Source organism: Podarcis gaigeae (genome assembly GCF_964106915.1).
Source record: "Podarcis gaigeae genome assembly, chromosome: 15".
NCBI classification, from domain to species: Eukaryota; Metazoa; Chordata; class Lepidosauria; order Squamata; family Lacertidae; genus Podarcis; species Podarcis gaigeae.
The window spans coordinates 24,524,398-24,536,693 of NC_139692.1; the positions used below are offsets into that span (position 1 = coordinate 24,524,398).

At 43.2% G+C, this 12,296-nt stretch overlaps 1 protein-coding gene across 1 annotated transcript in view; it reads right to left on the bottom strand.

Moving 5' to 3' along the window:
• Positions 1–10,495, bottom strand: part of LOC310832291 (uncharacterized protein) — a 129,767-nt gene extending 119,272 nt beyond the window's left edge. Inside the window, exons 1-5 of the mRNA XM_083713919.1 lie at positions 8,894–10,495; positions 5,943–6,063; positions 5,027–5,114; positions 3,307–3,495; positions 2,823–2,931 (exon numbers count right to left, since the gene is read on the bottom strand). Coding sequence (XP_083570045.1) covers positions 2,823–2,931; positions 3,307–3,495; positions 5,027–5,114; positions 5,943–6,063; positions 8,894–8,951 — 565 coding nt within the window. The 5' untranslated portion in view covers positions 8,952–10,495. The remainder of the gene's footprint in view (positions 1–2,822; positions 2,932–3,306; positions 3,496–5,026; positions 5,115–5,942; positions 6,064–8,893) is intronic.
• Between the last annotated feature and the right edge of the window lie 1,801 nt (positions 10,496–12,296).

Consider the following 12,296-nt stretch of genomic DNA (forward strand, 5'->3'; position numbering starts at 1 on the left):
ACCCTGATGTATTGTGACCAGGGATGCTTAAGAAATTTGATCTTCACAAATTTCAAAGCAAATCGACCTGATCAGCCCCTCCTGGACTTAGCATGAGGATTAGAACATAGCTATCTGCCCAACACAATTCTTGGCTCAAAAAAATGCACAAGGTAATATGTCCAAAGGTGTACTTTTGAAAGAAAGTTAAGTTTTAAGCTACGCATTTAAAACAGAATGTTTTTATATCAGTGTAAATCAGCTGATTGTTAGCATAGCATTGTGCACAGAAGCCTCAATGGTCAGCTGATCATCAGGGCTTGCAAAGTACAGTGCTAGCAAAGTCCCAATGATCAGCTGATTCTTGGTGCTTGCAAATCACCATGCCAGGGGTCCCATCAGCTGATTGGTGGTGCCTGAAAATATATTTGTGGCCCAGGCAGACCTTTACCTGCTCCACACTCAGTGTCATAAATGATGTCAGATGTGGTCATGGCTTGGCTAAAATGGTCTCACGACTCAGATAGGGAGGCCTAGTGGGCTTTACTAGGTCCATGGGCTGGAGAATCCTCTCCATCAACACCCTGTGTTTTTCCTTGTCTTAATTTCCACTTTTCCATTACCTCCCTGGAATGCAGGTCCCAACCTTACAGCCTTCTCCTACCACCCTATTCCTGTGTGGGAGACAAGTCCTGATATTGCTAGGCGTGTGACCCTGGTCTTCGCTGAGCCTTTTCTTCCTTGCCCACCCAGAATTCTCAAGACTGATGCTTTTATAGCTTCACATTTATTATTTCATACTAGAGACAGATAATTTAGAATGGGATAAAAAGCGAAACCGGCAGAAGCTAGAAAGTGTTTCGTCAACTCACCTTGACGAGAGTAAAAAAATAAAAAGCCACTGGTGATGCCTGAAGTGCCGCTGAGTATTTTTACATGCCACCAACCATTCCTAATATGCCTGGCAAGCAGGCAGCACTGAAGCCTTGCAGTTATCTCTGCTGTGCATTTATGGGTTCTAGTTCATACAATTTGCAAAAAAAAGAAAATTCCTTTGATTTTGGGTACTTGTTCAGATCACACTACCAGCCTGTTTGCAAGTGCTTTCATATAATTTGGCAGAGAAAGCCTTGCCTATGGGTGCAGTGGAGAAGAATGCCATCTTAATGTAATATGAATTTCATAGTGTGTGTGTGTATCATCTATCTATCTATCTATCTATCTATCTATCATCTATCTATCTATCATCTATCTATCTATCTATCATCTATCTATCTATCTAAAAATAAAAACTCACAAGGGTAAGCCACATGCATTTGCTTCCCATCTTCTCCCCATAAAAAGTGCTTTGGTGATTTTCACAGATAACTCTTCTCCCATCTCCAGAGGGAAATAAATTTCCAGCATGAATTATTTCAGATATTTGATTCCCTTCCAGCCCGATTTTATGCTGAGAGACAGTGTGCAGTGGGAAGCAACCTCTAATTCTGGTTGCTTGTCTTTCTCTGTAATTTTCTGAGCCATTTCAGCCAATTAATCATCTCTAATAACATTCTACGCTTTCATAATTCTCAAAGGCAATTGTTGCTTTTTAAAACAAAGGTCTGAGCTCCCCTCTGCCCATCCTCCTGTCATATTTGGTTCAGCGCTAATGTCACAGTGATGAATTTGCAACACCCCGATCATTCCCACAATGACAGGCTAGCGATATCCTGAGGACGGGATTATCAAGACGTCTCTGGAATATCAAGCAGGGGGAGGTGTGCAGTAGTTAAGAGCAAGGAGCTCTTTAAATGGCTTATGGAGGACAATTGAGAATTCACTTATTTACTGGTGGAGCACATCTAATCTCCCAGGCTTTACTTTCAGCTTTCCTGAAGACTTAAAAAGTTGAGCCTGCCAAGTTGCTTCAAGTCATAGAAATGTAGGGCTGTAAAGGACCTGAAAGTCATTCAGGCAAGCCCTCCCCCATTCAGGTGGGCTGGCCTGACCCACAGATTCTCCCAAGCTGAGGTTATTACAAATCAATAAGTTGAAGTCACACAGAATTCCACTTCAGCATCTGCTGAAGACACATGGAGAGACATGAAACAGACACAAAGACCTTTCTCCCCAAACATTTTTTCCTTACACTGTTAAGAAACTCAAAGCTATTTTACTGGGGAACTCCTAAGATGGACATCAGGAGCTGACTGGGAAAATGAAGCTTCATTTCTTTTTAATTGCAAAGTGCATTAATTGTGCCAAAATCTGGAGCCCCAGATCAGAGCACACAAAGTTATTAATGATTATGGCATGTAAAACCAGGGTGTATTCACACACACTTTTTAATATGCTCAAGTCCTCCTTATTTCCCTAAACCTCACGTCTCTCTCTGAGTTGCCAGAAATCACTTTCTCTGAGTCACCATTCATAGAAAAACAACCAGGGACTTTAGCATTTCTGGCTGATTCAGCCTGTCTAAATATGGAATAGCATTTATTGTGTTAACCCATAGACCAAAGCAGAAACCTGCCTAAATATTGTGTGTGTGGCCTCCTATCCAGTCAATGATATAAGGACAAGGCTTTTATCTCATATCACTGCACTTTTTACTATGAAGAAGAAAGGGAAGATTACCTCTTTGTCACACAGTATTGTCTTGCTCTCCTGGGATCAACATGGAGCAAATGAAACCTAATTGCTGCTGAAATATCTTCATGACTCTACTGCCCCCAGACTGTCACTGAGCCACTGCTTTAATAAGAACTATTTCAAGGGTTTGGAAGCAAAAGCAGAGAGTTACTATTGATCCAGGGCCTGTCTGTGTTTTGCATCCAAGGTGGCTCAGAAGAACAGCCTACCTCTTGGACAAGGCTGGCACTCTGGACTTCCTTCCGTAGAGAAAAAGCCAGGGAAACAGGCTCTGCAAAAGGTATGGCTGGGACTGGGCTCGTGGCCACCTGGGCAATGCTGAAGAGAGAAAACAGAGAACAATTTGTTGAGGGTGCCTTTCCGCAACACAAAATTATCCATACAACCAAAGCCCAATTGATCCTTAATACACAAACAAAATAAATTTGCAACCAAAAATAGAGTTAAGAGGGACATTAAAAAAACTACAGTATGTATGTATGCATGTATGATTACTTATTTGTCACTACCATACAATTAAAAAGACAGAAAGAAGATACAATATCAAGTTAAAATACATCAAAATATTAGAAAGTATTATTAGCTAAAAGTGCTTATACTATATCAACAGAAAAAGGACACATCCTATTCTTCTCATCTAAAAGATGAACACCAATTAGGAGATCAGCTAGCATTAGGTGTGATACTCTATACCTGTATCTCCTGTCCATCTGGGCAGACATATCCTTTGGGGCATTCCTGACACTCCATCTCTCCAGCAGGCGAATACTGACCAGGGATGCACTTTCGCTGTAGACCCATCTGTGAATCACACTGGTAGCCATCTGGACATACCTGGCACCCAGCTCGGGTGCCCATGCTGATGTAACCATCTGGGCAGGCCTGCCAAGGAAGTTATGAACCATTAAGAGGTGTGCTTTTAAATGGAATGGTGTCCCCAAAGGAGTCACAGAAATGCTGCGTTCCCAATTTGCCATTACTGGAACCAAGATCTTTATGAATAACATTTCACTAGCAGGCAATGTCTGGGTATCTGTGACACAACTCATGAACAAGCATTTGCCCTTTATAACACCAACACTTTTGCTTCCATTTCGTGATCTCTTCTTGCTTCATGTGCCAGATCTTTCGCCAAGCCAGTTTTAAGGTCAAGTTACTTACATATAAAACCTAAAAAACTCTGGACCAGGAAACCAAAAGGACTGACCCCCCTCCCACCTGCCTGGGAACAGGATAAAGATGAATAAATGGAACCCCAGTTAGCCTTGCCGTGGCTTGATGATGATTGACATGTCATAATGTAGAGGTGGGATTTTTCACTGGTAGTGCTGGTGTTATAGAATGCACTCTGTTGACATATACTCTGTATTAGAGAGAAGGATAAACTCAATGAACTCTTTTTATTTTATTCTGGCAGAAGATGGAAGCAGGGGTGTTTTGTGGGAGCTTACTTGGCACCAGGAATATTTAAGAGGGAAAGAAAGAAAGTCAAAAGCAGAAGAACTGCTGTTCACATTTTGCAGCGCCCAAGATGTTAAGAAACAACCCAAACACATCAGAAACAATCCCATAATATTCTTTTGGGCTCACGTCAGTTACGAGCAGCTGATGCAAGAGTAATTTCTCTTAAATAGCACTGCAGCGATGTGTTAATCACAGGATCTGGGAACACGCCCCATGTTTTGCCTGGCAGAGGGAGAACAACTGAACATATTATTTTAATTCAGAACATCTAATGATGGGGATTTTGATACCCGGATGATGAAAGTTGCATTTTTTAACTCAGAGACCGCTATCTTCTATGCCAAGTACATTTAGATGGGAGGCAAGGATGGATCTCGACAGGAGCCTGCATTACCAGCCCCTGAGTTTACAACAGCCTCCAGCTGGCTCTATATGCTTTGAAGATGGCCCTGACAATCTATAGAGCCTCATTCCAGGAATGCCTAGGCCTTTCAGCACTGCCACTTCACATAGTTGCTACCTCATGTTAGCTGCAATATTCAGCAGAGCACTATCCCAGCTGTCAGGTTTTACTTTGTGCTCTACCTGCCCCCCGACCCATGATAAACTGCATGAGATCTGTCTCCCGCTCTGCTCCTGAGTACACTGTGGGCTCCTCAACACACATGGGGGGGGGGGGAGAGTGAAAGACAGAGAGATTGCAGCCTTTAAATTTTATTTCAAAAATCAGCTGCTAAATATTTAACTGACCAATTGTGTCACAGATAACTCAGTTCTGCCCTCCTAAAATAAAGCCTGGCTACGGCCATGGTGGGTAGGACTCCCTGCCTTATTGTTTGAAGAAACAAGAAGGATTCAGCAAATGAGCACCCTCTGAGTATGAACAGAAACCCCATTTTAGCTACTAACTCTCTCCATACTCTCCTCTTTCCCGTCCTGTTTCATTTACCTGGCAGGATGCAATATCTTCCTGAGCTGTAAGTTGATTATAGGTTCCTATGGGGCATAAGCGTGGAGCTATCTGACCTCCTGGGCAGCTGCAAAGCAAAGCAACAAAAGTTTGAGTCCAACTAACCTTTGGCTCCTTGTGAGTTTCCCACAGCAAGGGCTAAGCCTCACCTGAACCTCAATTAGACCCAATAGGCTGACTCTCATACTATCACCCTATAGTGGGACTCAAAGTGAAGGTTTTGTTTCAGTTCACTCACAGGAATGTAGCTTTTTAGGCTCAGTAGGTAGTTTTAACTAAAGTACACATTTTTTGCAAGCCATCTCCCCTGATATAATGTATTTTGTATGTTACTTTCACAGATACATACATTTTTATGCACGCTTTAACTTTGCATGTGCATTTTGGCAAACACTGGTTGCAGAACTGCAGCAGAAAATTTAGGTAAGTGAGAATTTCTAAGGATAGCTGTGTTCTGGGTCACATATTGTTTCAGACAGTGTGGCTTTGATATATTTGGCTTTAAAGGCATACTAAATCAAATTTCTCCTCCATCCCCATGATCTGCAAAATCTTCCAAGGTCCTTCTTTCTAACACTTTCATCCCATTCTAAATCCATCCTTCACCCAATGCTGAAATATTGTCCCTTACTATCCTGCTTCTCCTCTGTCCCCTCCCCCCTCCCTTTATGGATTCCCCAGTAATGAATTGTACTTTGTATGGACCTCGGGGCTGAGCCCTACTTCCTTTTCCTTTTTACCTGGAAACCTCTGTAAAGTGCCACCTCCCTACTAGCCTCTTCTGAGCACAGAAACAAACCGAAGCTTCTTTGGGATCCCTTTATGCATTTCTAGTTTCATTGTGTAACACACACACACACACACACAAAATCACTGGCCTGAGGTGCTCCCTTACAAGAATCCAACAGGGCACTCGAGGCAGTTGCCAGAGGTGTGGTAGTATCCTTTTGAGCAGTTAATCAGGCACCGACTCTTACAGATTATATCTTCATCGCTCATGGAAACAGAGAGAGTTCCTGCAAGAAAGAAGAAAACGGACCCTGGAGATGGCAAGCACAGCAGAGCAGGATACTAGATCTAGCTTCCCAACAGAAATTGTCTGAAGGCATGTGAGGCCACCACGTTGCTAAAGCTAAGCAGGTCTGGATCAGTACCTGGATTGGAGAGCAACTGGCGACCACATCTGTCTGTCTGTCTATCGTTTTTATAGTCCACCTTTCCTCCAAAGAACTCAAGGTGGCCTACATCGTTCTTTTCCTCCCCATTTTAGCCTTCCAACAACCCTGTGAGGTTGGCTAAGCTTAGAGTGAGTTACTGACCCAAAGTCACCCAGTGAGCTATGTGACCCAGATCCTAGTACAACACTCTAACCACTACACCCCATTGGCTCTCACATGTATGCTGTCAGGTTTCATGATGGAGGAAAGGCAAGATACTAAATAAATAAATAAATAAATAAATAAATAAATAAATAAATTGCCCCTCTTTTTCTTCAAGGAGCTCAAGGTGGTGTACATGGTTCTCACTCTCCTCATTTAATCCCCACAACAACCTTGTGTAGTAGTTTAGGGTGTCAGGCAGTGACCAGCCCAAGGTCACCCAGTGAGTTTCATGGCTTAGTGGGGATTTGAACACTTGTCTCCCAGGTCTTAGTCTGGCCCTGGATGCCACAATCCTCTCAGTTCAGAAGGTCAGAAGAACGGTTTTACGACTCAATGTCTGGAAGACATGGCCTGGGAGATCTACCAGCAATCCTAGCAATGGGGAGGGTTGCAGTGTGGCTTCTGGAAAGGCACTCAACACATGTCCAGTGGCAGTTTTATCACATCCCAGGACACAACCTTGCTATCAAGGAAAGATTCTGGAGCTGGTCACAAATCCAGCTCTGCCTAACAGAAGAGCAGAAGCCAACCTGAGAATCCAGAAATATGGCTCCCTTCGGGGGGGGGGGGACTGACACCTGCTTCCAAGAGACTTCCATGCAACTTCAATAATAATAATAATAATAATAATAATAATAATAATAATAATAATAATTTATTTATACACCACCCATCTGGCTGGGTTTCCCCAGCCACTCTGGGCAGCTTCCAACAAAATATTAAAATACAATAGTCTGTTAAACATTAAAAGCTTCCCTAAACAGGGCTGCCTTCAGATGTCTTCTAAAAGTCTGGTAGTTGTTTATCTCTTTGACATCTGATGGGAGGGTGTTCCACAGGGTGGGTGCCACTACTGAGAAGGCCCTCTGCCTGGTTCCCTGTAACTTGGCTTCTCGCAGCGGGAGAACTGCCAGAAGGCCCTCAGCACTGGACCTCAGTGTCCGGGCAGAGCGATAGGGGTGGAGACGCTCCTTCAGGTATACTGGACCTTTCCCTTTGGGCAAAATGAAGATAATCATGCCGCAAGATCCTTTGTAACAAAAACAAACAAACACCCTTTTTGAAAGGGTGGAATTCATGAATCAACAGTTTGTATTAGGAAATGGGCCTCCTGAACCCAAGGTCTAAAGATTTTAGTGTGAGCACATGACACTAAAATAATTCTTTTCTGTGTCCTGACATCATTTCCAAAGCTCAGCCAGTGAGAGCCTATTAGTTTCAATCTAACAAAGGTCTAGCCCATGATCCCCTTGTAACTGTGCCTGGTGCTATGCCTTTTGGAGGACTTGACTCTCGGCGCATGTATTCATTATTTGCTTATTAGGCAAACTGCCCGACAAATGGTGGAGATGTTTGATGCCGGCAGCATGGGCCAGATTGTTCTTTCAGAAATGGACTTTTCCCTTTCAAACACGCAAACAGAAGAGAGCAGAGCAAAAAGGGGCAGGATTGTTCCACTGCCAGAAATTTACTAAGCATGCGCAGAAATTCAGACTACATGTACACCATACATTTAAAGGGCATTTAAAGCACACCCCACCCAAAGAATCCTGGGAAGTGTAATCCCTGAGTCATAATTGCAAGCACCCTTAGCAAACTACAGTTCCCAGGCTTTTTTTGGGGGGGGGGAAGATGCACTTTTAAGACATAGTGGGCTTATCCTTACTGTGTAAGGAAGGGGCAGGGATAACAGAAGCATCTCACTATTTAAACATACTGAACAAGAGAAAATGCATTGAATGAAAACAATTTTGCCAAAACTAAATTCCTTTTCCTGGCACTCAAGCATCGGAAACGTACAATTGAATGCCTTGATGTGGGTTATCTGTGAGAGGTTTAGTGCTGTGGCCCTACCTTATTCATGTACCCCTATGATGTTTTAGTTCATAATTCTGTATTGTGTTTTATTTCTGTGTTTTATTTCTGACTATCGGTCGAATAAAGGAAATTGACTGATTGATTGATTTTGCCAAAAGATGGGTGATTTTTATTTCCTTCTTGAATTACGATGTAAAACTGTATTCATTGTTCCCCCTTTTAAACTTTATGATTAATGAGTATGCACTACGTTTATCTTCTGAATTATTATTTTTTAAAAATCTCTATTTTTAAAACAACAACCACCACCAAAAATGCCAACAAGCCATGTAAAAGATTCTTGACTCGGGGTCTTGTCCAGGCTTAAGGAACGAAGGACAGAATGTTCCCTCAAATCTTCTTTTTTTTAAAAAAAAGAAAAAACAAACACAAAGACTGCACACGGTATATTTACAGCACACCTCAACTCTTCCCCATCCTGGGAATTGTAGTTTGTTAAGGGTGCTGGAAGCTACAGCTTTACTATGGGTAAACTACAGCTCCCAGGATTTTTTTGGGGGGTGCTTTAATTGTATGGTGCATATGCAGCAGTTTAAGTGACAGTGATGAAGGAGGAAATGAACACATTAAGAAAAATTAAACATACCTCTTGAGAAGAAAGCAAGGGCAGAAAACCAAAGGAACCAGCTCCAAAGTTCAGCCATCAGATCCAGGGAAAGCTGGCTCTGCCTGGCATGGGAGAAACCCAAAACCCGTGCAAAAAACTGCCAAGTTCTCTTGCTGCCCCAGCAACTGATGTTTCCTTTGCCGGAGCCAAACGTGTAACCAAATCTCTCCTGGGTAATCACTTTCCAAAAGAGCCTGAAGTGAAATGAACACCGAGCAGCAGAAAAAGATGACAGCCCCCCCCCCCTGAGGTCAATGTTGTAAGGATGACCCCAGAATTCAAAAAGGCACAGCAGAGGCACTGGCAAAACGCAGGTGTTTCAAAAGCAGCCCCAAATTGTGACAGCCCTGTGGATTGTTTTAAATTCCCAATGTGATCAGCTGCTGAATTAGGCAAAGCCACAGAATTCAGGCCTGCTAAAGGCTATTGGGTAGTAGTCAACTCAGTTTTACTCAGAGTAAACTTATTGAAATCAATGGGCCTGATGTAACCATGTTGATCAATTTCAATTGGCATACTCTGAGCAAAGCTTTATTGAATAATGCTCATTTTCCACTGCAACAATTAAAGCTCCATGTTCAGAAGCAGTGTATATCTGACTAAGGCAGGGTGGGCACATTCATCATGTCCTTCCTGTGAGCTCCCCCTGGCACAGCCAGCTTGCTGGAATTGCACTGGAGGCAGAGAGCTAGGTAGGATGGCCAGAGGCAAGGGTGGACTGCACTCCTGTATATTAAAGTAGCATATAGAATAGTGATTCCCAAACTTTTGTGGACCACTGCTCCCTTGGTTCCATATATTCATCCCCAGAGCCCCTTACCCTATAAAAAGCATTATTCCAAATAGGAGTTTGCACCACACACTAAAGAAGATAAGAACACAATAAAATTTAAAAAGTAATGATTAATTGTATATTTATTCAAAATTAAAACGATTTAGTTTAATTAGTTCAATAAAATTGATAAACTTTATCCAGTGATACCAGCTTTCAAAGTCTGGTAGTCATCGACACCTCCAGGGCTCCTCTGCCTCCCCCTTACCTCTTGGCACCCCCCAAAGTAGTGTCCCCCCAGAGGCCAATATTGCCCATTATGGGAACCATTGATATGGAATATAAAATTTGGGCAGATAGGTGGTTGGAGGTCATTAACACTGGTAGGGTGGAAAGCAAGGAGACCAACAGAGCCAGTGACAGGCTGAACTATTCCCTGACTTGTTATAAGTAGACAGGCAGGTGAGAGTTGACTGAGCTTTGTGGAACACATCACCCTAATGGACCAGACTCTATTGCAAGGGCACACAACTAGTCAATATTATACCAGTCAAACTGGTATAACAGCAACAAACTCTTTGGGTGGAGGGTCTGAGGCTGGGTCACGGGAAGTAACCTAAGATGAGGCAGCTCACGGGACAGGCCAGTGGCCAGAACCAATGAGCAAGTCACAACCAAAAAGTCCTCAGGATCAGAGAGCAGCAAGTAGAAAGGATGAGGACAGGCTAGCAGGTCATGACTTAGCACTGTCAGGCTCAGGTGGACTCTACGCTTAGCATTAGCAAGTGCCTGGGCTAGAATGGGGAACCTCTGCAGCTTGGATCATCTTCTCAGCTGAAAGAATTCTGGGGCTCTGGCCTGGCTCTGGCCACATCGGTTGCCCATTGGACAGGAAAAGCTATAAAAGGCTTCATGTTTGATCTGGTACCTTCCTCAGCTCTGATTAGCTCAGATATGGCACTTGGGCCATGCACAGAAGTTTCCCTGTTTTGATCTCCACAATGCTGGAGGATATGCTATGTTCAAGTTCACTAAAACCCTGTCCAGAAGCAGCTTTTGCAATTACATCATGGAGATAAGATCCTTCAGTAATAAGAATAAAGAAACGGTTGGAACTGGGCTGCTTGATGTGAAAATGGGCTGATTGCAATGACACAAAAGTCTGCCCATTTTCATCTGTGAAAAATTCTGGAGAGTACAAAATACACACATGCCAACTGAACAGAGACTTCTGAAAGGAACACATGAGCTCAGCAGGGAAGAGAACACCCTCCTTCAAGACTCTGAGATGCCACCAAAGGCCTCTGCCACCTGCCCCCTCAGCTAACAAGGATGCCATCTGTTGCACTTTTATAAAGTCTTTAATTAAACTCCTCCAATACATCTCAGATGCATCTGTTTCCTTCCACCCTATAAACAATTCCTGGGAATATCTGCAATTATCTTACATTACAGACAAGAATTGCCAATTAAATCTTTATCAACACAGTGTTAAAGAGAGGCAGCCAGCCAAATTCACTGATATAGTTTCCCTACCCCTCCTCCTCAACAGCTAGCTAGCAGTTGGAGAACACCTGTGGCTTTTATAGGGTGGGGGGTGCAGATTTGCCAACCAGACAGCATCATTTTGCTAACTCAGTCAGGACAGCTGAGTTCTGGAACAACTAGTGATGCAGATCTGCAGACTTCTCAAATACTTTTCTGCCTTATTGTACCAGATTGGCTTTGCCAGGCCTGATCCAATGCATGCCAGGTTCTACTCTAGTTCTGTCAGATCCACAAGATCCTACCATAACTCTTCCTTTAACTATCCAGAATCCTTCCTTCCTTCCTTCCTTCCTTCCTTCCTTCCTTCCTTCCTTCCTTCCTTCCTTGTCTATATTTTAGGTTTTTACATGTAAGGTAATGCTGTGGCTTGAAACTCTACTCCACCCCAATCATTATAGCATCTTACTTTTGGATTAGCAATAGTAATGTAGTTTCAATTCTCCGTTTTTCAACTCTTCACCCCCACCTGGGGAAAACAAGAAGCAACTTGCTTGCCAATCCCTTTGGATGCAAGACGAAGTCATTTGCATCTTTTGTACGGGCTTCTGACTGGTGCTGCACCCTGTAATTTTAGCCTTCCAGAGCGATGTTAACACCTCGGGAAGAAGGCAGATCTGACAAGATAATGACATCTCCCCGACAATGATGCCTCAGACACATTTGGGGACAGGCACAAACAGCGCCGATGCTATTTTAGCACCATTCACCATCGAAGCAAGCTTCGCATTGGTGACAAGGATGGTGGGGTGGAAGCTGACGGCAATGAGAGCTGGTGGCATGACCTATTGCATACATGCAAGCACATTTCAGCCCAGCCCACGCAATCCACACTCAGCCTCTGTTCCAGGAAAATTGAAAGCTGCGTCATTTGCTTTACCCTTATAGATTCTCATTTGCTCGGTTAAAAGCAGTAAAGTATAGTACACCCTAGTTTTATTTTGAACACCCTTTGTGCATGCTAATCCTTTCCCTCAACAATTTTTGCAGAATTACACTAACAGATTATAGAGTCAGTAGAACATACATTTAGCCAGTGTGGTCTAGTGCTTCAAGTGCTGGACC